At 46.8% G+C, this 21,472-nt stretch overlaps 2 protein-coding genes and 2 non-coding genes across 4 annotated transcripts; 3 read left to right on the top strand and 1 right to left on the bottom strand.

Annotated features, from left to right (window-relative positions):
• Nucleotides 1-7,756: 7,756 nt before the first annotated feature.
• On the top strand, nt 7,757-12,364 carry LOC123452514 (inactive protein kinase SELMODRAFT_444075-like). The gene is made up of 9 exons (XM_045129174.1): nt 7,757-8,032; nt 8,126-8,268; nt 8,360-8,454; nt 8,567-10,098; nt 10,234-10,394; nt 10,991-11,067; nt 11,164-11,311; nt 11,625-11,774; nt 11,897-12,364. The coding sequence occupies exons 1-9, from the start codon at nt 7,855-7,857 to the stop codon at nt 12,182-12,184; spliced, it is 2,772 nt and encodes a 923-aa protein (XP_044985109.1). The 5' UTR covers nt 7,757-7,854; the 3' UTR covers nt 12,185-12,364.
• A 154-nt stretch (nt 12,365-12,518) lies between these two features.
• Nucleotides 12,519-15,780, bottom strand: LOC123452521 (RGG repeats nuclear RNA binding protein A-like). Its single transcript, XM_045129185.1, has 6 exons — nt 15,410-15,780; nt 14,905-15,298; nt 14,647-14,794; nt 13,305-13,463; nt 13,169-13,225; nt 12,519-13,056 (listed from the first exon to the last, which is right to left on the bottom strand). Exons 1-6 carry the CDS (start codon nt 15,567-15,569, stop codon nt 12,865-12,867), a joined length of 1,110 nt encoding a protein of 369 aa, XP_044985120.1. The 5' UTR covers nt 15,570-15,780; the 3' UTR covers nt 12,519-12,864.
• Nucleotides 15,781-21,124: 5,344 nt separating this feature from the next.
• On the top strand, nt 21,125-21,218 carry LOC123423949. The gene has a single exon (XR_006621459.1). It is a non-coding gene; the product is annotated as a small nucleolar RNA Z152/R70/R12 (small nucleolar RNA).
• A 49-nt stretch (nt 21,219-21,267) lies between these two features.
• On the top strand, nt 21,268-21,454 carry LOC123423946. The gene has a single exon (XR_006621457.1). It is a non-coding gene; the product is annotated as a small nucleolar RNA Z112 (small nucleolar RNA).
• Nucleotides 21,455-21,472: the final 18 nt, after the last annotated feature.

Below are 21,472 nucleotides of genomic sequence, written 5' to 3'. Positions count from 1 at the left end.
TGTCGGCCTTGCGCAGTTGCCGCTAGGGTTTCTATCGAGTAGACGAGACGACGAGTCGATGAGGAGTCTGAAACGATCAGCGCAAGTTGAGACGGAAGAAACGAGGCAAGGCTTTGCATGTACATGGGCTGACCTGACTTGGGCCTAGATATGTTTATTTTTTCTAGAGAAGTACTAAACTAATGGGCCAAATTTTAGGGTGGTCCATGGACCACCCTGGCCACCCTACAGCTACGGCACTGGTGGATAACACTGAACCTCTGGTTATGACCAACAACATGAAGAAAGATGGCCACTTGATCTTTCACACTGGTGTGGATGCTCTCTTGTAGCAGCCGCTGCTCCTGAAGGTTTGGACAAGTCTGGCAAATGGTTATCTTTTCATTCAAAGCATTCACAGAGCCTTTGCATCATTGCAGTTGTAGATATTGTTTAGATTGACGATCCTCTCCTGCTCCGGCATAAAGATTGAAGCATAAGTGATGAGATGATAGGTCTATGTGTGCATGAACATGGGCCATGCGTGGATCACACCTATCAGTGGTGTTGCGTGAACTATCAGTCGCATTCGTACGCCCATAACATATCGGTGCCGTCGTCGTTTGCTTGTTTCCCTGGCATCGAAGTCCGCGCTTCTCAACCTATAAACAGTTCAAACACATAAGCCTCTTCTTTTAGACTATGAAACGGGAGAACCAACCCTAGAGAAGAAATACTTAGATGCTTGCTTTTCCCTTGACCCGGCACTATTCTCATTTCCACTTCCCCCCATAATGATATCAAGAACGGGCCCTTGCTCGAGAGAATTCCCTTTCCCTAGCCTCCTTTCTATCTCCCGGCAAGCAAATAGGCCTTTCCACCTCAACCTATGAACCAGTCAAGCAAACTCCAATCCTAAGAAACAAGGGAAGATATTACGAGAACCCATCCTTTCCTGATGCTTATCCCATCCTAGGCAGTACCACACCACAATTGCAAGCACAACCACAAGCACAACACAAGTGGACAATCAAAAGCAATACAAACACATGCATGCCAAGAACTATCACAAGTCTTCACACACAGGCAATGGAAATGGATCTGATCTCATGCTCATGGGGGGAGGAATCCTACTAGAATAACAAACAAGAAATAGGGATTCCAATAAGGAAGTATGACTAGTCCTATATAGATTACTAGAAAGAAGCAGGCTTTCCAATGACTATGACTATCCCTACAATCATGGATACCTCTGCTAAGCTTTACCAACACAAATCCCTACCTACTAGAATACTGTCATGACTCTACCAGCTACCTATACATTCCCTTTCACTTGCCTCAACACCTTGAGCTTGAGCTTCCTACCTTACACTTGCTACCTCTACATATACCTCCTTTGCCCGCCCTCCTTTACCATTCAGTTTCACTAGAAGCAAACCTTTCCTTGAGCTTTCGATATTTGAATTAGGGGATACATGAATTCGTAATCCTCCTTTCCCGGCTTAGGGCTATCTTTTGTAAAGGTACAGATATAGGTTCGTATCCGGTTTATGGGCTCTCCCTGAAAGAGTGAGTATAGAATGGGTGTTGGGATTTCCTTGAGTCGAAAGGTCCCTAGCAAGATAAGTCAATGTAGTAGTAGCCCCTGTAGATCACTATCTGCATATCCGGTATTGGAATCGGTAAAGCTTCCTTCGTTGAAAGACGGGGTGGGAAGGGATGTGATCTCATTTATTTGATTTTAGTTGTGGGTATATCCAAGTAAAGTGCTTTTGTTGACTACTTTCCTCAAATAACTAGTCGCTAATTCCCAATCCTGGTCGATCAATCGAGGAAAGATCGGAAAAGAATAGCAAATAATTCCTCGGTTTTGGAGATAAGAGCTGTGTAGAGCAGCAGTATTGAGCAGTCTTAAAAGAGCCAAGAAGAGCAGAGAAGTAGTTGAGAAGTAAAGGCTACAGGTGCGGGATCCTTCGAATTCGAATATGATGATGGGAAGTGAGCTGTCTTCTTCCTAAAGAACTATAACCATATCCTCGAAAACAACAACCCGCTTTCTTCTAACAAAGGGAGATTCCTTTTCTTTTGGATGAAGGATATGAATTGAAAAACTAAGCAATGAAAAGACATGAGCAGAACAGAGGAGATTCTCCGGTTGAAAGCACAGGTCTCACTCTACAAGCCAAGTTCGATGAGCTCTTAGCGGACCTGTGCCTACTATCTACTAAGTGTGTGCTAGGGAAAGAAAGCAAGCTGAGCAGTTCTCACTCTGTCCGGTGACCAAGAAAGCTTAAAGAATACCATAAAGTGATCACTGAAACCTCATACCGATTCGCCACGTGAAAGCGGGGTTAAGGTAAGGCAGGAAAGACTGGCGCCGAAAGATATATATGTTTTGAAGAGAGAGATCCGCAGGCAAAAATATTGAAGGAAGGACTGACTGAAGGAAGGAACAGACCGTAGCAAAAGCCGAAGAAGATGTGAATCAGGAAAAGGGAGACGAGTTCCAGTTGTTAGAAAGACCAGTGCCCGGAAAAGCAAGTCGGAAGGGGATCCGGATGTTCAGTGCTTAAAGAAAAAAGATAGGTGTTGCTCTGTTGTTTGCTTTGAGGTTTCCCCTAGTTGGGGAGACCGAGAAGAAAACCAGTAGGAAGGCGATCCGAAGTCTAGTGTTAAAAGAGATAGTTGCCCGCCTCTTGATGGAGAATTGAAAACATCCCAACGTATCTTTCACTAATTAAGTAGTAGTGAGGCGTCGGTACGTCAGCTGGAGAAGAATGCTTGCTTTTCGTATCACTGGTGTAGTGATTGACACGGTCTTCGCATATTAAACAACCTAAGAGTGGAAACACCTTAATCGCTTCTCCAAGCTTATCTATATATATTTATCGATGGAAGCGGAAGGAAAGGCTTAAAGAAGGTGACAAGAAGAGAAACTTATTAGTTCGTCGTAGCCAACTTATCATTCCAATGAGAGGTCGAAGTATGATAGAAGTTATTGATACCGATTTAGGCGAGCAGCATAGCCTGGCAGAGCCAGAGGAAGAAGTCCGTCTTGTTAGCGAGTTAGCGAGTAGTTTCCTTTAGACGATTTCCGCGAGCATACTAGCTTTTCACGAACGCAGAGGAGAAAGAAAACCAACAACCAATAGGGTGAGGCAACTAACTACCAATCCTTTTATTGAATAGCCGCGGCGTGGGTAAACATAAAGAAGCCAGAGAAGAAATCAAGCCAAAGGCTTCTCACTTTCTAAAGTAGTAAAAAGTGGATCCCCGCTTCGAGGCGCTTGGCGTAGATCTTTGAAAATCGTCAATCGGGTGAGCCAGCTATTATTGAGGGAGGCCAGGTCTACATACGTAATATCAAGTTGCTCTAGTTGCGTGTCTTTCGTACGGAAAGATGGGTGTTTTTATCCAAGCAAGGGAATAGAATAGGTAACAACCCCCCCTCACATCAAGCCTGTACGCTAGCTACCAACATATACTATGGAGTCCATGGCTACCTCCGCGGATGGAAGACCGTAGATTTTTCACTTTCGCTGAAGAGTTGAACTCTGACTGAAAGGACTTGACACATTGCCAAGGCGATTTTATTAGCCAACTGTGGGATAGAGATCTGCGGTAAACGAGCGATAGCCTCTAAAGAGTGCCGAAATAGGATTGGTTCCTTTTTCTAAAGATCCGAGACTGGTGAACGTATTGCATAATTTAAAGAAGCCCATTTCATTAGAGGGAGGGAGCCCTTCCTACCTTTCTTTATTTAAGTGCTAGTGTCAAATGAGACAGTTGCCCGCCTTGGAGGGGTTGTAGCGAAAGCTCCGAAGTCCACTTCTTTACCAACTTGAATTCATAAGGAGACCGAACTCTATTCATGCTCAAGTGAACCACGGGTGATGATATTCCGCTGTTCTGAAATCAAATAGGAAACGGATGGCGCTTGAGTTTTTTTATCTCGGCATGAGAAACTATTCCTCCTCTATCTTTTGCTATTGGCAGCTTTAGGTTACTGTGAGCTCTTGACTTCCTCTGGGTTACTGCGTTCTATCGAATCTTACCTTTTCTCAAGAGTTGAAAAAGATGCCAGTTTTGAAAGGAAGGGATATGATACTTCAACTCACTGGTATAGAATACATGATATGGGCCTTCCACACGTATCTTTCCCGTATGCTAACTTGTCGTCATCCGCCTTGTGTTTAAAACCTAACTGTTCTGATGATCGAGTTGGATTGCTGTCTTCCTCAATGCGCCGTTGAGGGAGTGAAAGGGAACGTAGTTCAATAAAAAGGCTAATCTGGTTGAGTTGAAAGGCTAAGATCTTAGAACTGTCGTCTCAGGTTACCGGGTCGTAGACCCAGCTATTGAGCAATGGTTGAGGTAATATGGCTTAAGACTTCTGCTTTCCCAGCAGTATTTTCTTAGAATCCAAAAATGTCATCCATGTTTTACTTCTTTCTTACCCTAATGCACATTTCTCACCTACTCTTATAGACTAGGGGTCTCTGGCCCTGCTCAGTCGTATTTTGTGAGACAGTTCAGGGGAGGATTGCTTGCTCAGCTATCTATCTGTTGCACAAAAGCATTCAGTGAAATCAAGCTACTGTTTGTTACGCCGTACGGGGTTGTTATACCACCGAGAGACAATCTGTTGCCAGAATAATGTGACCAAAAAAACCTTCATCCCGAGCAAGGGCCATTGCCCGGCGCACTGCCAAGGCTTCAGCTAGTTCTGGTGCCATGACCTCACTCAGTAAGATGCTCGCTGCACGTAGCCAAGCGGGTTCCTCTGTGGTCCCTGATCACGACACCGATTCCCATGCGTCGAGTAGAAATAAACAGCGCTGCATCAACATTGATGTAGACCGTACCTTCCGGCGGTGGAACCCAACGAGAAGCTGAGTGCAAGGATTCACACCTGTGAGAAGGATCCGGGGAAGAACGCGCAAGAACAGGAGCCCTCTTTAACAACTCCTTCAACTCTGTCGTTTACCGCTCCAAGGCCATAGCAAAAGGCTTGACCTCTAACGTTTCTTGAATCTTTGTATGCACGAGCTTTCGGTAGTGATAAAGATGCCATAGCAGAAGCTAAGTATCACCAGGCGGGCGAAGGAGCCTTGCTTTGATGGTTTACGAATCTTGAATCCAATCATCAAATACTTTATCTTCATCGGCCAGATCCCCCCCCAATCATGCAATCCGAAGTCCTGTCTCCCCAGCTTCTTTACTTGAATACTACGGAAACGACTCCGTTAACTCAGTTCGAAAGGTTGGTTCGATTCTTGCTCTTGCTCTGGATTCAGTAGTAAGCCCGAGACTTGTGAACTAGCAACATCTGATCCCACCCCGAACTACTTGACCATACGTCAAGACTAAGAATTCGGAATAATAGGTGAGTGATTCATACACAGTATCCCTTTTCTTTTATCCTAGGTCAAAGCCTGTGAGCAGTCAAGTGGGCGCCGAAAGGCAACTAACATAGCTGATTTCTTTGTTCGATACCCATGTTTTATTTCCTTTTTGCGAGATCTTAAAATGTTGAATAGATTGTTCGAGAAACTTGAATTCAAAATCGATATGCTAGAGTGGTTGACTTAAGGGATTGCCATGAAAGAATCACTGTCTCAACGACGAGCCTGCCAGCTCGTTTATGCACCACAGGGGGCGGCAATCGAGAACCTTTTGTCGACTCATTCTGTGCCTTTCTTTCGGGTACCATCTATCGCTGTCAGTATCCAATGGACCCTTTTTCGTAACGCTTGCCTGGATGGAAGTTCCTGGTATTGCATGCTTTTGGCTAATACGGGACCATCCTCTTTTCTGGTTTAGGCTTTCGGGAAGGCGCTATAGAAAACAACTCCGTTGATTGAATGTCAAAGCCTTCGGCCCTTTTTCTTTCTCAACTTGAAAGCTCTTGCTTAAACCGATTGTTTTTCCTCCATCTCTCTGAAAGTTTCAGTAATCATTTCTTTTTCATTCCAATTCATGTCCTTTTTTATTGCAAGGATCGAATGTTTTCCTTTTCAGATTGAGCAATCTCCAATCACCTTAACCAAAGTAGGATAGGCCAGTGGGCAGACCAGCTATAGAGAATTGTTTCAAAAAGAAAAGAAGATGACTTGAGCCAGGAATCGAAAGATAAATAAATCGGGAACTTCAGTACTGCAGGCTGAGGACAGTGGTTAGAGAGAGTCAGGGAGTTATTGGTAAGGGCACATACTTCTAGGGGAAGGGTTAAGCCAGAGGCAGAGGCAGCAGGTCTAATTCCTGAAAAAACTAATAATACCTTGCTCGAGAAAGGATAAGACATGGCTATCGCTTCGACAGCTTCTCCGGAGGAAAAGACGCCGCCCATAAGATGTGCCTAGAGATAACAATCATTTAAGAATCTCGTATAAGTGATCAACTACTTTTGCCTCTGAAAAGGTAGACAATCAGGAGGAAATGCACTCTTGATTTCCCTTCGGGAATAAATACTAATCTTGTTTTTCTTGTTCCTTTAATTGTCATTTAGTAGTAGATAGGTTGTTGAGGACATAATCTCCCGGCCTTATTCATGCATGATAAAGGTAGCCTTTCATAGTCCAAAGCCTTTGTGTGCTTTTGTATTGAACTCTTTTCTACAACGTTGAAGGATTGCCTTACGGGATTAGCAATGGCTTAATAAAAGGATTCAAAAAGGGCTTCTCTTAGGTCCCATACTAGATGACCACCCGGAACTGGATGTACTCGTACTAGAACATTTGGTGATTACCCACCGGGACTTCCTACTAAGTATTTGACACTTCCATCAAGAAGAAAACTATAAAGTACTCAATCAATGTGAATAGCAGGAATGGTACTTGCAAAAAAAACATATAGGACCAGAGAAATGGGAACGAGGCTGACCTATCCAGGTAGTGAAGTCTACCTATGCTAAAGAGCAAGTTCAATATTTGGTTCGAGTAGCCAGCCCATTTTCAGGAGTGGCTTATTATAGTATTCTGCAAAATCATACGAACAAAGAAAGCCTATTTTAGGAGTCCACCATATCAAGGGAAAGGGAGATCAGGCTTGGCCTTCGCTTTGCTTATTCATCTTTCTTTCTTTGCTTTTGAATGACTTGATGGGTCTGGATAATAACAAGAAGAGTCAAGGTAGCGAAAGTTGCTATACTCTAGTAGCTGGCGGGGCTAGTGCTAGTGGTGAAGGAAATCAAATGGCAGAGAAGACACGGATTCAGACTTCTTTTTTTAAATAGCCCTTGGTGTTCGTAGATCGGTTTTGCCAGTTAGGGTTTGTGTGGTGGGTTTCGATGATCTCGGGTAGCTCCTCACTTGGATGAGGAGTGGGGAAAGAAGATTGCGGGAGAGATCGGTGAAGAAGTGGAACTAAAGGATACTATAACCAAAGCTTAAAATGGGGGGGATGAGGCTGATGTTGAGCCGGATGATGAAGCAACTTCACCGCAGCAAGAAGCCTAGTGAGCGGTTGACATGGCGGAAGGTCGTTCTACCTTTCCCTGTGCCAACAAAGCAGGCATACTTGATATGTTATGTGACAACACCTAAGTCCGTCGCCGGTGGGGAGGCTAGAGACACAGATCTGACTCGTCGCGGCGGCGGGGATCAAACACGTCCTACGTTCACTTTGGATTTTGGGCATTTGGTATTTGTCCCAATCGTGGCACCAACAGCAGTACTGGCACTTGTACAGTCGTACTGAATGCGACGGTAGTACTACAGTAGTAGCTGAGTGGCGCTAGCAATTATATCTCTCACCCTTTTTTTCAAACGACATGAAAAAGACACCACAAAAAGAAGACCATCTCAAACCTCACTCTCTCCCCCACTTCCAAAATCCAAATTCCAACAGCGCGCTGCCAAAACAGAAGCTCGGACGATGGCGAGCGCCGGCGAGGCGACGCGCGCGGCGGTGGTGGTGGCGGCGCGGGCCGCGCCCAGGGAGGTGCCCCGGGCAGCGGCCGCGTGGGCGCTGGCGCACGTCGCGCGGCCCGGCGACGCCGTGCTCATCCTCGTCCTCATGCCGCCGCCGCCGACGACGACGACCGCAGCCTCCGGTAAGTACCTGCATAACCCGATCCTTCCCCCCGGATCATCGTCGTCCCCTGGTCACAGATGCTCAGGCTCTGCTCTTACCGTTTGTCCTCTAGGTAAAGGAAGGCTGTGGAGCTTTCCCTTCTTCGCGGGGGGCTGCGCCAGCGCCCACGCCGCCGCGCCGGCCCAGCGCTCCGACGTCTCCGACCTCTGCGCCCAGATGACGCTCACCCTCCGCGACCTCTACGACCCCGCCAAGGTCAGTTGCCGTTCGCCACTGTGCCCCGTCTCTCTCAAGAAATTTGTCTGAATGAGGTGCCGCCCTCCCGTTGCTGCTGAGCTTGGTGCAGGTGGACCTGAGGGTGCGGATCGTCGCCGGCGCGGGCCCCGGTTCCGTCGCCGCCGAGGCGAAGCGGGCGCGGGCTAGCTGGGTGGTGCTGGACAGGTACTGTCACGCTCTGGGGCCGCGGCCAGCAACAGCGAGCTCCATTTCTTCAGCATTGTCTGGCACTCATGTATTGACGCCAGTGGTGGTGTTGTGTCCCGTTCTACTGCAGGGATCTCAAGGTCGAGGAGACGCGCTGCATGGAGGAGCTCCGGTGCAACATCGTCGCCGTCAGGCGCTCCCGGCCCAAGGTGCTCCGGCTCAACCTCGCCTGCTCCACGGAGGAGACACGGCCGGAGCCGGCAGCTCCCCCGCCGCAGCCCCAGCCCGAGCCGAGTGCTGAAGAGACGGTCTCGGTCAGGGGACACGCCGTGACGACGCCGAGCTGCAGCCCGGACTCAGAGACGCCGTCTGGCAGCAGCACCGACGGCGCCGTAGCCTCCTCCTCCTCCGTGTCCAGCTCTGATCCCGGCGCTTCCCCGTTGTGTGCTTCACCTTCAGAAGAAGCCGGCACCTGCATCTCTCTGAAGAAGAAACAAGAAACAGAGGATGGGGGAGCGTCCTCCGTGCCAAATTCAGACCCAGGCACCTCTCCACTTTCTGCTTCAGAAGAATCAGACGTGTCTCTGATGATGAAGAAGAAAGAAGAAGAAGAATCCAAGGATTTGGAAACATCTTCTGTGCCAAACTCAACAGACCCTTCCAATTCTCCATTGTGTGCTTCAGAAACAGATACAAGCTCTCTGAAGAAAGATTCTCCATTGTGTGCTTCAGAAACAGATACAAGCTCTCTGAAGAAAGAAGACACCAGGAATGCCGATGCAGCCTCTGTGTCAAGCTTAACAGACCCTGCAACCTCTCCATTGTTCGCTTCAGAAACAGATGGCAGCTCACCGGACACCGAAACGTTCGACGATTCCACCGGAGCATCCTCCGCCGCAAGCTCACGCCTTGGCACTACCACTACAGTTTGTGCTTCAGAAACAGATAGTAGCCCTCTGAATGGAGAAGCAGCCAGTCTTAATCCCCAGCATGAAGAAACTGCCAATGTAATATCTGACCCTGACAGTGAAGCTTCAGCTCCAACTCCTCAGACAGCAGCATCGGCAGCAGCCTCGCCGTCACTCCAGCCATGGATGGCCGACATCCTGCAGAGGCCCGGTGCATCCCCCAGACCAACACCAACCCGTCGAAGAACCCCGACGGCCGACGCGCTGCTGGAGAAGATCGCCAAGCTGGACCTACTGACCGAGATCAGTGCAGTGAGGAGCAGGTCAGACCTCAACTTCAGAGGAAATGTAAGAGACGTCGTATCCCTCTCCCGGACCCCTGCGCCGGGACCGCCGCCGCTCTGCTCGGTGTGCCAACACAAGACGCCGGTGTTCGGGAAGCCGCCGCGGTGGTTCAGCTACGCCGAGCTGGAGCATGCCACCGGTGGCTTCTCCAGAGCAAATTTCTTGGCTGAAGGTGGGTTTGGGTCTGTTCATAGAGGGGTGCTGCCTGACGGCCAGGCCATTGCTGTCAAGCAGCACAGGCTTGCCAGTAGCTCGCAGGGCGACGTCGAGTTCTGCTCCGAGGTGGAGGTGCTCAGCTGCGCGCAGCACCGGAACGTCGTCATGCTCATCGGGTTCTGCGTCGAGGGCAAGAGAAGGTTGCTGGTCTACGAGTACATCTGCAACAGATCACTGGACACTCATCTGTATGGTAAGCTAATCATCTCATCATGAAAAACTCAGTGTGACAAAGTCAGTTGTTGAAACATGCACCAATATTTCCTTTTGTGAATGAATGAGTGTATGACCCTGCTAACTGAACTTATTGGTTGTTGCTCTTTGTTAGGCCGTCACAAGGAGACATTGGGGTGGGCTGCCCGGCAGAAGATCGCGGTCGGCGCCGCCAGGGGGCTGCGGTACCTCCATGAAGAATGCAGGGTTGGCTGCATTATCCACCGCGACATGAGACCGAATAACATCCTCGTCACGCATGATTTCGAGCCACTGGTACGAAATGATCGTCAACCTTTGTTAGTACTACAATGCAAACAAGGCCATTTGGCACATTTCAATGCTATGGAAAGCTTACCACATGCTCAATTTCAATGCTATGGAAAGCTTACCACATGCTCAATTTCAATGCTATGAAAGCTTACCACATACTCCTACCTGATTATGTTGGAACTTAATCATGAGCTAAGCTATGTGCTAAATAAGTATTTGGTTGTTTCTGATTTCGTTATTCATGAAACCCGGTATCTGGTTATACTGTAGAGAATTATCTTTTGCTTCGGTACACCCAAAAAAAAAAAAACGTAGAAGGGGGAACGTATACCCACCTTGTATTATACAGTACAGACAAACATACGTATACCCACCTCGTATTGCATACATACGGTGGCCTGCAGTGTACAATACGAGGTGGGTATTCGTTCTCCTTTGTACGCTTTGGAGGAGGGCGGGGGAGGGGGGGGGGGGGGGGACTGAAGCACACCTCATGTTGTTATATGTGTGACAGAATTGTCTTACAATTAGCGTCGCTAGATTCAGTATTGACTGTCATTATAGGATGAGGCTGAAGTTTCTTCATGATGGTATGATAGGTCGGCGATTTCGGCCTGGCCAGATGGCAACCTGACGGTGACATGGGTGTCGAAACAAGAGTCATCGGCACATTCGGGTAACTGACCAGCCAAACTTTTTTACCATGTTTGATTGCTTGGTCAGGTGTTACTTATGACTTTGGAGAATCTGAACCTCTTTTACCATTATGCAGTTATCTGGCGCCTGAATATGCGCAGAGCGGGCAAATTACCGAGAAGGCCGATGTCTACTCATTTGGGGTTGTTCTTGTGGAACTTGTCACTGGACGCAAGGCCGTCGACATTAACAGACCCAAGGGCCAGCAGTTCCTGACTGAATGGGTGAGTTCACTTCATAATTACATAACTACTACTATCACAAATCCCTTGGGTCAAGCAGTTCCTGACTGAATCCTGTTCACCTCACAAAATTGTCACCACTGATGGTTTTCACTAACCGAAGAATCATGTTCCAAGGAATATATATACATATACTTGAAGAAAAGAGTGCTGTTTATGCCATCAGCTAAAATGAAAATGAGGGGATATTTTCTGTACCTGTTCATTGCTCAGGCAGTGACACAATCTGAAAGCAGAGTGAATCTTGTTCTGTTCTGACTGTAGTACCAACCCTGTTCAACTTGGTTTGCCACAGGCCCGGCCATTGCTGGAGGAGCACGCGATCCACGAGCTCATCGACCCGCGCCTCGAGGACCGCTTCTGCGAGAACGAGGTCTACTGCATGCTCCATGCAGCAAACCTCTGCATAAGGCGCGACCCGCATTCGAGGCCGCGAATGTCCCATGTCAGTCGAATTCCCACACAAACATTTCACTCCCTGAGCCTGAAGCTCTCAGTATGATCAGTCATGATGCAATCTTAGGTGCTTACCCTTCTTCTTCCTGAATGTCCTGCCTGTGTTACCAGGTTCTCCGCATCCTGGAGGGCGACATGGTGGTGGAGTCCGGTGGCTGCATTTCCGCCCCGAGCAGCGATGCCGGGAGCATGAGCCGCCGCATGCTCAGCGACCGGCTGCATTACCAGGAGCAGGGCAGCCCGATCCGGCCCGATTCGCAGCAGCGTGTCGGCGGCGGGGTGAACCGCTCCCTTGAGACCACCCTGAGGAGCGCCTGGGATGCTGATGTGCAGGGCCTGTCTAACAGGTTCTGGTACCCTTCAGCAGCTGCAGACAGCAGCAGCCAACAGCCAAGATGATGAAATGTGACCCAGCTCTTTGCATCTGTGTGACTGGTACTCTGTTTATAGCACTGGAATAGATGGTATAGCATAGCAATAGGGGTTTACATTATGATGATGAGCCATTGTTTAGCTCTTGTTTGTGAGCATGAACTGATACAAGTGTGGTGACATACAAGCAGTTGTTTCACAGTTTCACTGCTTGAGAAACTGAGGCCATTTGTGTGCTGTGTTTTGCCTGTATTTTCCAGGCTTAGTTCAGCCTATGCTCAAGCACACATCAGGTGCATTTGCCAATTGCCATGGCAGAATGATTCTCCATAGATAACATGCAGAGTGAACACACAAAGCATAAGAAAGAAGATGACTCGATTCTCAGATGAGCAAAATCACTGAACCAAGCACACAGGAGACACATGACAGCAGTAAGTGCACCAGGAAAACATCTCATAGCATTGTCCTATCGAAATAAACGGAATGAACTGCGGCTAGAACACGACACGGGTGGCGACAGGTGGGTGGGTGCACCTCCGGTGTACACGGGATACACAGACGGCGCGAAGACACGGCGACAGATAAAAAGACAGACGGGCGGAACGACAACACACTACTGAGTACCAACAACTCAACAAGGACACAGTCTGGAGTGAACGGAGGAGCCGCTGCTAGTCGGATCAGGGCACGGGACACGGACCCCTTCACTTCCCACCTAGCGTCGGAAACTGGGACTGGTCTTCGATCGCCGGAGCAGCAGCTGGTCGCCTGCCACCGCCTCCGCCGTTGTACCCGCCACGGGGCTCGCCACGTCCCCTGAAGCCACGGCCGCGGCCCCGACCACCATTATACCTCTCGCCTTCAGCCGGCTTCAGGAATTCGTTGATGTTGAGGGACTTCAGAGGAAGGGACAGGAAGCATCACAGGACACATAGCATAACGGTTAGAAGCAGATACAACAGTTGCTTGGACCAAAGTAACAGGACAAGACAGAAATGCGCAGGATACCTTCTTGGCACGCTCCTCTCTTTCTGCATTGTCTTTCTTCTTCTCCTTGTCGGAGCCCTACACATCAGGAGGGTTGGTGAAAGTTAGCGTTGATATAACCACACGCAGAAGAAACACAGCCAGATGAACAACTTACCAGCTTGATAAATACTTCCTCAGCATCCTTCTTCACTGACAGTTGCTGCATGGACTGCAGCTCCTTGTCAACTTCAACTTTTCTCTCCTCAGCCTTCAGTGCGAGAATCGCTTTCCGCTTCTCCTCTAATACTTTCTCATATTCCTCCAAGGTCATCTCCTGTATGGTCAGCGTACAAGTTATTTCAATGACAGATGTAGCATGCCACAGGACAAATATCAGACATCAGAAAGATCGCAAGCATGCCACGGGCAACCTATTCAAACTTGTAATGAGATACCTGGAACATGTACATACAACAAATGCAACAGCAGGCATGTACATACAACAGTTCAGAAGCACCAGAATGTTCAAGGGAAATTGAATATGCCACAATAGGCCACCCCATGGGGTGGGTGAAGAGGTAATGCCACTGTAACTGAAAACACCTTCATCATAATACAAACAAACCCAGGATTATATAAAAAAAGTCTGCACCCCAAGCAAGGGGGAAAATAGCACTCTAGCAGCTTAATTAATTACCAGGAAGTCGAGAACTCTAGGATAAGCTATTGCCAAAATAAATTAAACAAGAGTACAATACATCAAAGAGTGGATGCTGTTATACAAACCAACTATTGGCTAGGTAAAACTGAGCACTGGCATTTGGCAGTATATTTCTGAGAATATCAGTCTCACCGGCTCATACTTAGTTACTCCCTAGGAAAAAACAGGTATCCTTCGAAGTGAATGACGATTAAAGAAATTGATATTTCAGTACATGTATATATGCATCCCGCCTACCAATTATCTACTCCCTCTGTGCCATAATATTTGTTGTTGGAGAGAACTAATCCAGTTCTCCCCAACAAGTATTTAGGAACAGAGGGAGTAGATGCCAGCAGCAAACCAAATGGCTCATTGAGGTCATTTGGCAGTTGACATGAATGTTATGCTACACTAAAATGTATGTGATAAAATGTGACAAAAAACAAAGCAATACATTCTGACAGAAGTATGGAGCATTGAGCACAAACGAGAACAGAACTGCAACAGCTGACGATCAGATTAGCTTGGAACATGAGGACAATAGCAGCTTCCAAAGATCTTAATTCAAACCATTTTTGTACGTTGACAGAAGTAGCTATTACGCAAGCAGGTGTGCAGCAAACATCTAGGCTGGTTGAGTAACGGTATTACGATTACATCACTAGAATTCGATATATGAAACATGATACCTGATATGTCCAGTCCAACAAGACAGTTACCATCATCCTTGTCATCAATACAAAATGTACACGCCATACGACTACCACAACACAATTTAAAGCAATCAGATGATTGCAAACTCTGAAAAATATACCTTATCTTCCTCAGCTTCCTTCTCTTCCTCTGCATTCTCTGCACCCTCCTTGACCTTCTCAGCCTCAGGCAGCGGCGCATCCTCGGGCGTCTTCGCATCCTCTGCCACAGCAGGGGTCTCCTCAGTGTTGACAGCCTCCACATTTTCCCTGACAATCATCAATCAATCACATAAAACGCGTCAGGCTCCACACAGCACAACAGCAAACAGAATCAGCATCATGCCATGAAACCAGATATAAATTAGATCAATCTTAACTGCGGGAACCCTTCATCGGTGGCAGTCCCCCAGTTGCCACGGCCAGCGCCGTCGCGCTTCATCCCGAAGCCGCGGCCGGTGCCGCTGCGGCGCTCGTAGGACCGGTGCGGGCGCCCGAACTCGTCAGTGTTCTGCCCATCGGAGTAGCCCCCGCGGCGGCCGCCCCCTCCGCGGTAGGGCTGGCGCGGGCCGCGGCCCCTCTCCGCCTGCTTCCCCTCGCCGTCCTCCAGCCGAGGCGCCGCATATCCGCCGCCCCCGCCACCGTAGCCGCCCTCGAAGCCGTTGGCATCGGCGTCGCCGTGGTCGCGCCTCGGGCCGGTCCGGCCGAACCCGCCCCCGCGGCTGCCCCTCCCGCGCCCGGCGCCGTCCCCACGGTTGCCCCTCGCGTCATCCGCTGCAGCCAGTCACAAATCGCATCGCACCATGAGCAGCAGAAATGGAAGCTCGCATCGAAAGACCCATCCAGCAATCGAATCGGAGAGAGGGCGAATCGAGGTGCACTCACCGGGCGGCGGGGTCTTGGCGGGCTGCTTGGAGGCTGGCTTTGCGGCGGCCGGGGCGGCGGGCTTGGGCTCGGCGGCCTTCTTGGCGGCGGCGGCGGCGAGGAGCTGCGAGGGGTCGTCGTTGTCGACGTCGCCGAGGAGATCGAACTGGTTGGACGTCATCTCCGCCGCACCACACGAAACTAGCTAAAAAAACCTCCGGCGCGATGCGAATCTAGGAGGAGGCCGCCGGCATGGACGACGGGCTGGACTGGATTGGAGGAAAGATTGGGGCTTTGGAGGTGGTAAAACCCTAGCCGCCGCCGCCAACGGAGAAGAAGCCGCTCTGTGCTGTGCTATGCTGCGGAAGCTGCTGTGCAAGTGTGATGTGGGAGCGGAGTGTGCTGGGCTCCGTTTTCAGACCGCGGGCGGGGCGGAAATGACGGAAACGGGGCTGGAGGTTCGGGATAATCACGGGTGTGCCTGTAGTGGAGGGTGTTGGAGGTGAGGGTGGTTTGGTCATTTTGGGGGCGGTTGTTGGGACGGTGGCCGTGGGCTTCGGGGATTGGGTGTCGGCCTGCCCTGGCTTGGTGTATGGGCCTAGGGGGTTAATGGGTCGCCACAAATATTTTTTTCCCATCGATATTCTACACCATAAATACTTTGATCTTGCAACAACAGATTTTCTGTTCTTGGTACAAAAAGAAACATATTTCCTGTTTTTGTTCATGGATTGAATACCTGATCCTGTTATTGTGTTGCTTCATATAGTTACCGTTTCCTCTTCCGTGGTGATACCCGATCCTTTTTACCAAGGCAAGCGATGTTTCAGCGTTGGTACCTACAAGAAGCTAGTACTAAGTTCGACACATTTATTTTGAGATGGACGGAGTAACACACAAACCATTCATCCGGCAACACACACAACATTTGTTATAGTATATTGGAATTTTAAATCGTAGTATTTCAACACTTCCATATGCTCGCTCGCGTAGTTCGTGCTTCTTGTTACAAGTCATGCAAAGCATGCCTTTTTTCTATATCTGTAGTTTGAAAGACCTGATCAGTATTTTATTTATTTATTTGTTTTAAAAAGAAAGATCATCTCTGGTCTCTGCATCATGTTGATGCATGCAATCATATTATTAAAAATCAACCAACAAGATTTCATAAAAGTTCATAATCTAAAAGAGTTCACACATTGAACCCATTAAAATAAATGCAAAATAAATGTCACATCCGGCTAGCTGAAACAAACTACGATGACTAAAAACCTAGCCTATTAATTAGCTGTCATCCAAACCGGTTAAAGATAGCTCATACTATCATCTCCCATCGGTTGCACCGAGTAGCCAAAAACTCCCCCGACTCCACAGTTGTGAGTAACGATCACGCATGGATCCATGTTGTAGCTCTGAAGATAACCTGTAAAAAGTTGGTGAAGGTTTCTCTATTAAATATCATTTGATTTATGGAGTTGCATATAGCCTAGAATAGAGCACATATCCCCATCCGAATATTACTCGCAATATTTGTTTGCACTCCATTGAACCATGACCCAAATAACGTGTCCGTACTACGTGAAGGATCAATATTAAAGGCTACATATATGGTATGCCAAAGTAGTTGTGCAACCGGGCAATAAAGAAATAGGTGTTTTATACTTTTGTTTTGATCACAAAAACAACATATGATGTTCCCTACCCATCTTTGCTTAATCAAATTGTCCTTTGTCAGAATCACTCTTTATGAACTAATCACATAAATATTTAAATTCTTAATGGGACTTAAACCTTTCAAATGTGAATGAATGTCTGTAATGGCCCAGAATCAATAAGATCCAAATACATCGATCTCACATAGAAACTACCACTTGCAGCTAGTTTCCACTGGATGGTTAGTGAGTTGAACTTCCATCAACCTACATACCAAGTGCAACCAAGAGTTCCATCGTTCCCCAACCAAAGTTCGTTTCAACTATATATTCACGGGTGTGGACTGCAATATCGTAGAAACATAATCTTCTTTACGTTGCACAATATTATATAAAGACGAATGTTTTATAGCCAAGGATGTCTCCCCTAACCAAGTATCTTCCTAAAATTTAGGATTGTTACCATTCCCGACAATAAATTTCACCCTATGAAAAAAGTATCTTTCATCTTCAACTACCCTTTTCAAAAAGGTGAATCAAATGGTCTAACTGTAACCTGCTCCAAAGTCTTAGATTGTAGATATTTTTGCGAAGAATTTGTACACACATACCATCCGTCTCAATAGACAACCTGAAGAGCCACTTGCTAAGAAGGCATCTATTTTTAATTTTCAAGTTCTCGATCCCTAACCCACCTTGGTCTTTTGGTATACAAATAATATCCCATCTGGCAAGCATGCAATTCTTGTTGTTATCATCAATTTGGCAGAAGAAACGAGAACGATAGAAATATAATCTTTTTCGTACCCCTACCTGTACTTCGGAAAAAGATAATAGAAACATTGGTAGGCTAGTTAGCATTGAGTTTAGTAACACTAAGCAATCACCATAAGACATAAAGCTTGCCCTTCGAGCAACTTAATCTCTTCTCGAACCTATCCTCAACACATTTCCACTCCTTGTTTGTCAGCTTACGATGATAAATGGGAAGTCCCAAATAACTAAATGGAAGAGATCCCATCTCACATCCGAATAATTGTCGGTATGTTTCTTGTTCTTCCTTGGCCCTCCCAATGGAGAACAATTCTCTCTTGCTAAAATTGATCTTAAGCCCCGACAATTGCTCAAATAGGCATAAAATAAGCTTCGTGTTTCTAGGTTTTCCGAGGTCATGTTCCATGAAAATAATCGTATCAGCTGCATATTGCAGAACGGACACTCCTCCATCTACGAAATGTGGAATCGAACCGCCTATTAGATCGTCCTCTTTTGCCCGGTCAATAAGAGTAGCCAACATGTCAAAAACAATGTTAAAAGTAGAGGTGAATAGATGTCGAATAGGACCTTATGTGTCTGGAAATAACGACCTACGCCATCGTTCATCTTAATTCCAACACTACCTTTCTCGATGAATGAATCTACCTGTCTCCTCCAAGTTTCATTAAATCCTTTCACCCGAAAGGCTTGGTCCTCGGACGACCGGAGGGGCGGGAAGTCCGGGGGTTTGAATCTGTTGGTTGGCTCCGGATTTTCGGACGACGTCGACCATCCAGGATCCGGACGTCCGAGAACCACCGGACGACCGAAGAGGAGCAGATCAACCAGGAAGATAGAGAGAGGAATTTTTGATAGTTTTGATCAAGTTTTTTGCGAGACCCAATGATCCCCTCTTAATAGTGCGGGGTCCCTATATTCAAGAAAAGACAAATAAAATGATGGACCACTTTGTCTTGTTTCTTCGTTCTTGAGCATCCTAGATAAATTAGTCATGATCCATACATAAACTCTCACGGGAACAAACCTGAGATACACTCGATTAAGATGATTAGTTTCGTATATGTGTGTTGTCAACAATATCAAAATATGATTAAAGGCATGATTGCACTTTCACACAACGGTGTCAACTGCACCAAACACATATATGTTAACTTCGCCTAACCCACGGGGAGAGCGAGAAATTTTGGGCAATGGGTACACTCATTGATTATTGGGAGGATTTGGTATAAACTAATTAAGATATTTTATACCACCGAAACAAATATATAACACATAAACTATCGGAAAATGCGTTTGGTGGCCGAGCTCCATGGATGCCTTTAAATTTGAAATTCAAATTTCATGAAATTCACATTTTTACATTTCAAAAAATTCTGGAAACAAATACAGGGATAAGTGAAGGCGTAACACACATGTGTATAATTTTTTAGAAAAAAATACATTAAAATGAGGGCTATGCAGAAAAGATAAATATGAGGCTTTTTTATACATGACACTATTCATCGTTTCAGGCCATGATTTTCTATTTTTTTTGCAGATCGTATTTCAAATTATTTCATCCTAAAATGTTACACATATACACATAACATCCTTCTGTACTTCCATATTTTTTTCAGATTTTTTTGAAACCGAAAAGTGGAATTTTGAACTATTCAAAATTTTCGTCCTCCATGGAGGCCGATCTCCAAACGTCTGTTCTCATAAATTCTCAAATAAGAATCCAACTAGAATTTAAAGATAACCTCGTGTAGTATTCAAAATGGCCTTATTTGGAAAAGTGATTAATAATAGAATTATTGGTATGGTCGAAACGATTGATTTTGGTATACAAATAGTCTCAATCCAAGGTCATATGCACATTTTATGACCCGCGCAAGAAGCAAGACAGAAGTTTTGACCAGATCCGGGTTGAATCCGAGTTAGACTAGAACTAAGACTCCAGGACGTGAATTGATGTAATCTTCTTGTAAGAAAAGCCTAGATGAATTATTTTCTTGTACGGAAAATCCAGTCGTCTATTATATATAGCGGCGGTGACGGCGGATTGAAAATCCAACAAATCAATCTATACTACTCCCTCCATCCATGTATATAGGGCCTAATGCATTTTCTAAAACTATGTTTGACTATTGATAAGATTAATATTATATGAGATGTATAATATAAAAAATATATCATTGAAAGCTCCTTTCACGTACGAATTTGACAGTATGCTTTGTGTAACTTGCATGCCATATATTATTTGCTCTAAGATATGGTTAAAGTTAGCCTTAAAAAACGCATTGGGCTCTGTATATATGGATAGATGGAGTATTTTTTCATCTAGATTTTATCTCTCCAACGTTTTTCTTTCTCGTTCTTTGTTGTTCCTCAAGTTTGAGAGCTCCGAATTCCAAAGCTCCAAGGGCAAGCGAATCGACCTACGGCAGCCCATAGCCGCCGCACTCCTTGACATGATCCTTTTCCGGACATGCGGGGTTTCGAGTCTACAAAAGTGTCCGTCGGCTGTCTTGCATATCGCGTTGCCGGTCGTACCTTCTTCGATGTGAGCTGTGGTGTATCATCCCTAATGTCGAGGATACACGATGACGTGTTCGTGTGTCAATAATGAGTTCACTATTTTTTTCAGGAAAGCCCGCGATCCAGTCAGATTCCGCATCTGGGCCGAACCGGGTCCGCTAACGTCCAAGCATATTGTGGCCCATATTCGGTGCCCAAGGGAAGCTGAAACCCTGACAAAGAACCCCTGCGGCGGCGGCGGCGGCGGCTGCGGTGGCTATATATTATGAGCAGACCCGCGCACAATCCCATCGTCGGCGCCGCCGCACCTCCCTCCATCTTCACCCTTCGTCGGTCTTGTTTTTCAACTGCTCTTCTCTGCGTGTTGTTCTCGATTTTAATGTTTTTCGTTCTACATTTTTTGCAAGATCAGCTTCTTGTCTGGATCTCGTTACCCACAACCCCAGCCAATCGGCAAATCGTCCTGCCATCTTGCTAGACTGAAATCCAAGCCGGCTTTCAACTCACCTGGATCTGATTCAGTCGATGATTTTTCGGGCCCTTTCCGTCGGCACAGCACGTAATCTTCTTATCTTGATTCATATGCGTGGAAGAAAAGCAAATCCACGCCGTCCCAGAGCTTGTCCTTGTAGGATTTGGTTGGCTGGTGACGATTCAGGTCCGAAAGGATCATGGCGGATTTCAGCGAGGCGGATTCTTCCGCCGTTGATCGATTCATGTTGTTATTCGCTTCTGTCGATTTCAAATCATCCTTTTTTTTTTCTATTATCCTCTTCGTTTTCGTGGTGATGCGATGATGATTCATATAGGTTTTTGGCAGTGGTGGCGTCGGTCACCGTGAGCCTTCAAACCAAAAACGACTTCTCTTTCCACTGAGCATTGCTTAATTTTGTCTTCTTCTTTTCTTTTCTTTTTTGAATGCATCATCTTGTCTCGGTGAAGAGCTCTGACCAGGAAGTGCCGTATGACACTGTAAACAACAGCTGCTTCTCTGCCGCCGCTGCAAGTGTCCATCCCTGCATCATAACCTCTGTGGTTTACTCTGGGATGGAATACCCATTTGCACCGGCGGCTTGATTCAGCTGTGTGCGTGATTTGAAACGGGTCTCTGAGGGATTTCTGTAATTCTTTCTCT

Source organism: Hordeum vulgare, chromosome 1H (genome assembly GCF_904849725.1).
Source record: "Hordeum vulgare subsp. vulgare chromosome 1H, MorexV3_pseudomolecules_assembly, whole genome shotgun sequence".
Lineage (NCBI taxonomy): Eukaryota > Viridiplantae > Streptophyta > Magnoliopsida > Poales > Poaceae > Hordeum > Hordeum vulgare.
This window is presented reverse-complemented; position numbering and strand designations above follow the sequence as displayed.

Coding starts and splice junctions, on each gene's coding strand:
- LOC123452514 (XM_045129174.1), top strand. CDS start 7,855: ATGGCGAGCGCCGGCGAGGCGACGCGCGCGGCGGTGGTGGTGGCGGCG. Junction 10,099..10,233: donor ACTGGACACTCATCTGTATG/GTAAGCTAATCA, acceptor GCTCTTTGTTAG/GCCGTCACAAGGAGACATTG. Junction 11,312..11,624: donor AGCAGTTCCTGACTGAATGG/GTGAGTTCACTT, acceptor GGTTTGCCACAG/GCCCGGCCATTGCTGGAGGA.
- LOC123452521 (XM_045129185.1), bottom strand. CDS start 15,569: ATGACGTCCAACCAGTTCGATCTCCTCGGCGACGTCGACAACGACGAC. Junction 13,464..14,646: donor AGGAAGCTGAGGAAGATAAG/GTATATTTTTCA, acceptor CTGACCATACAG/GAGATGACCTTGGAGGAATA. Junction 13,057..13,168: donor GAGAGGAGCGTGCCAAGAAG/GTATCCTGCGCA, acceptor CTTCCTCTGAAG/TCCCTCAACATCAACGAATT.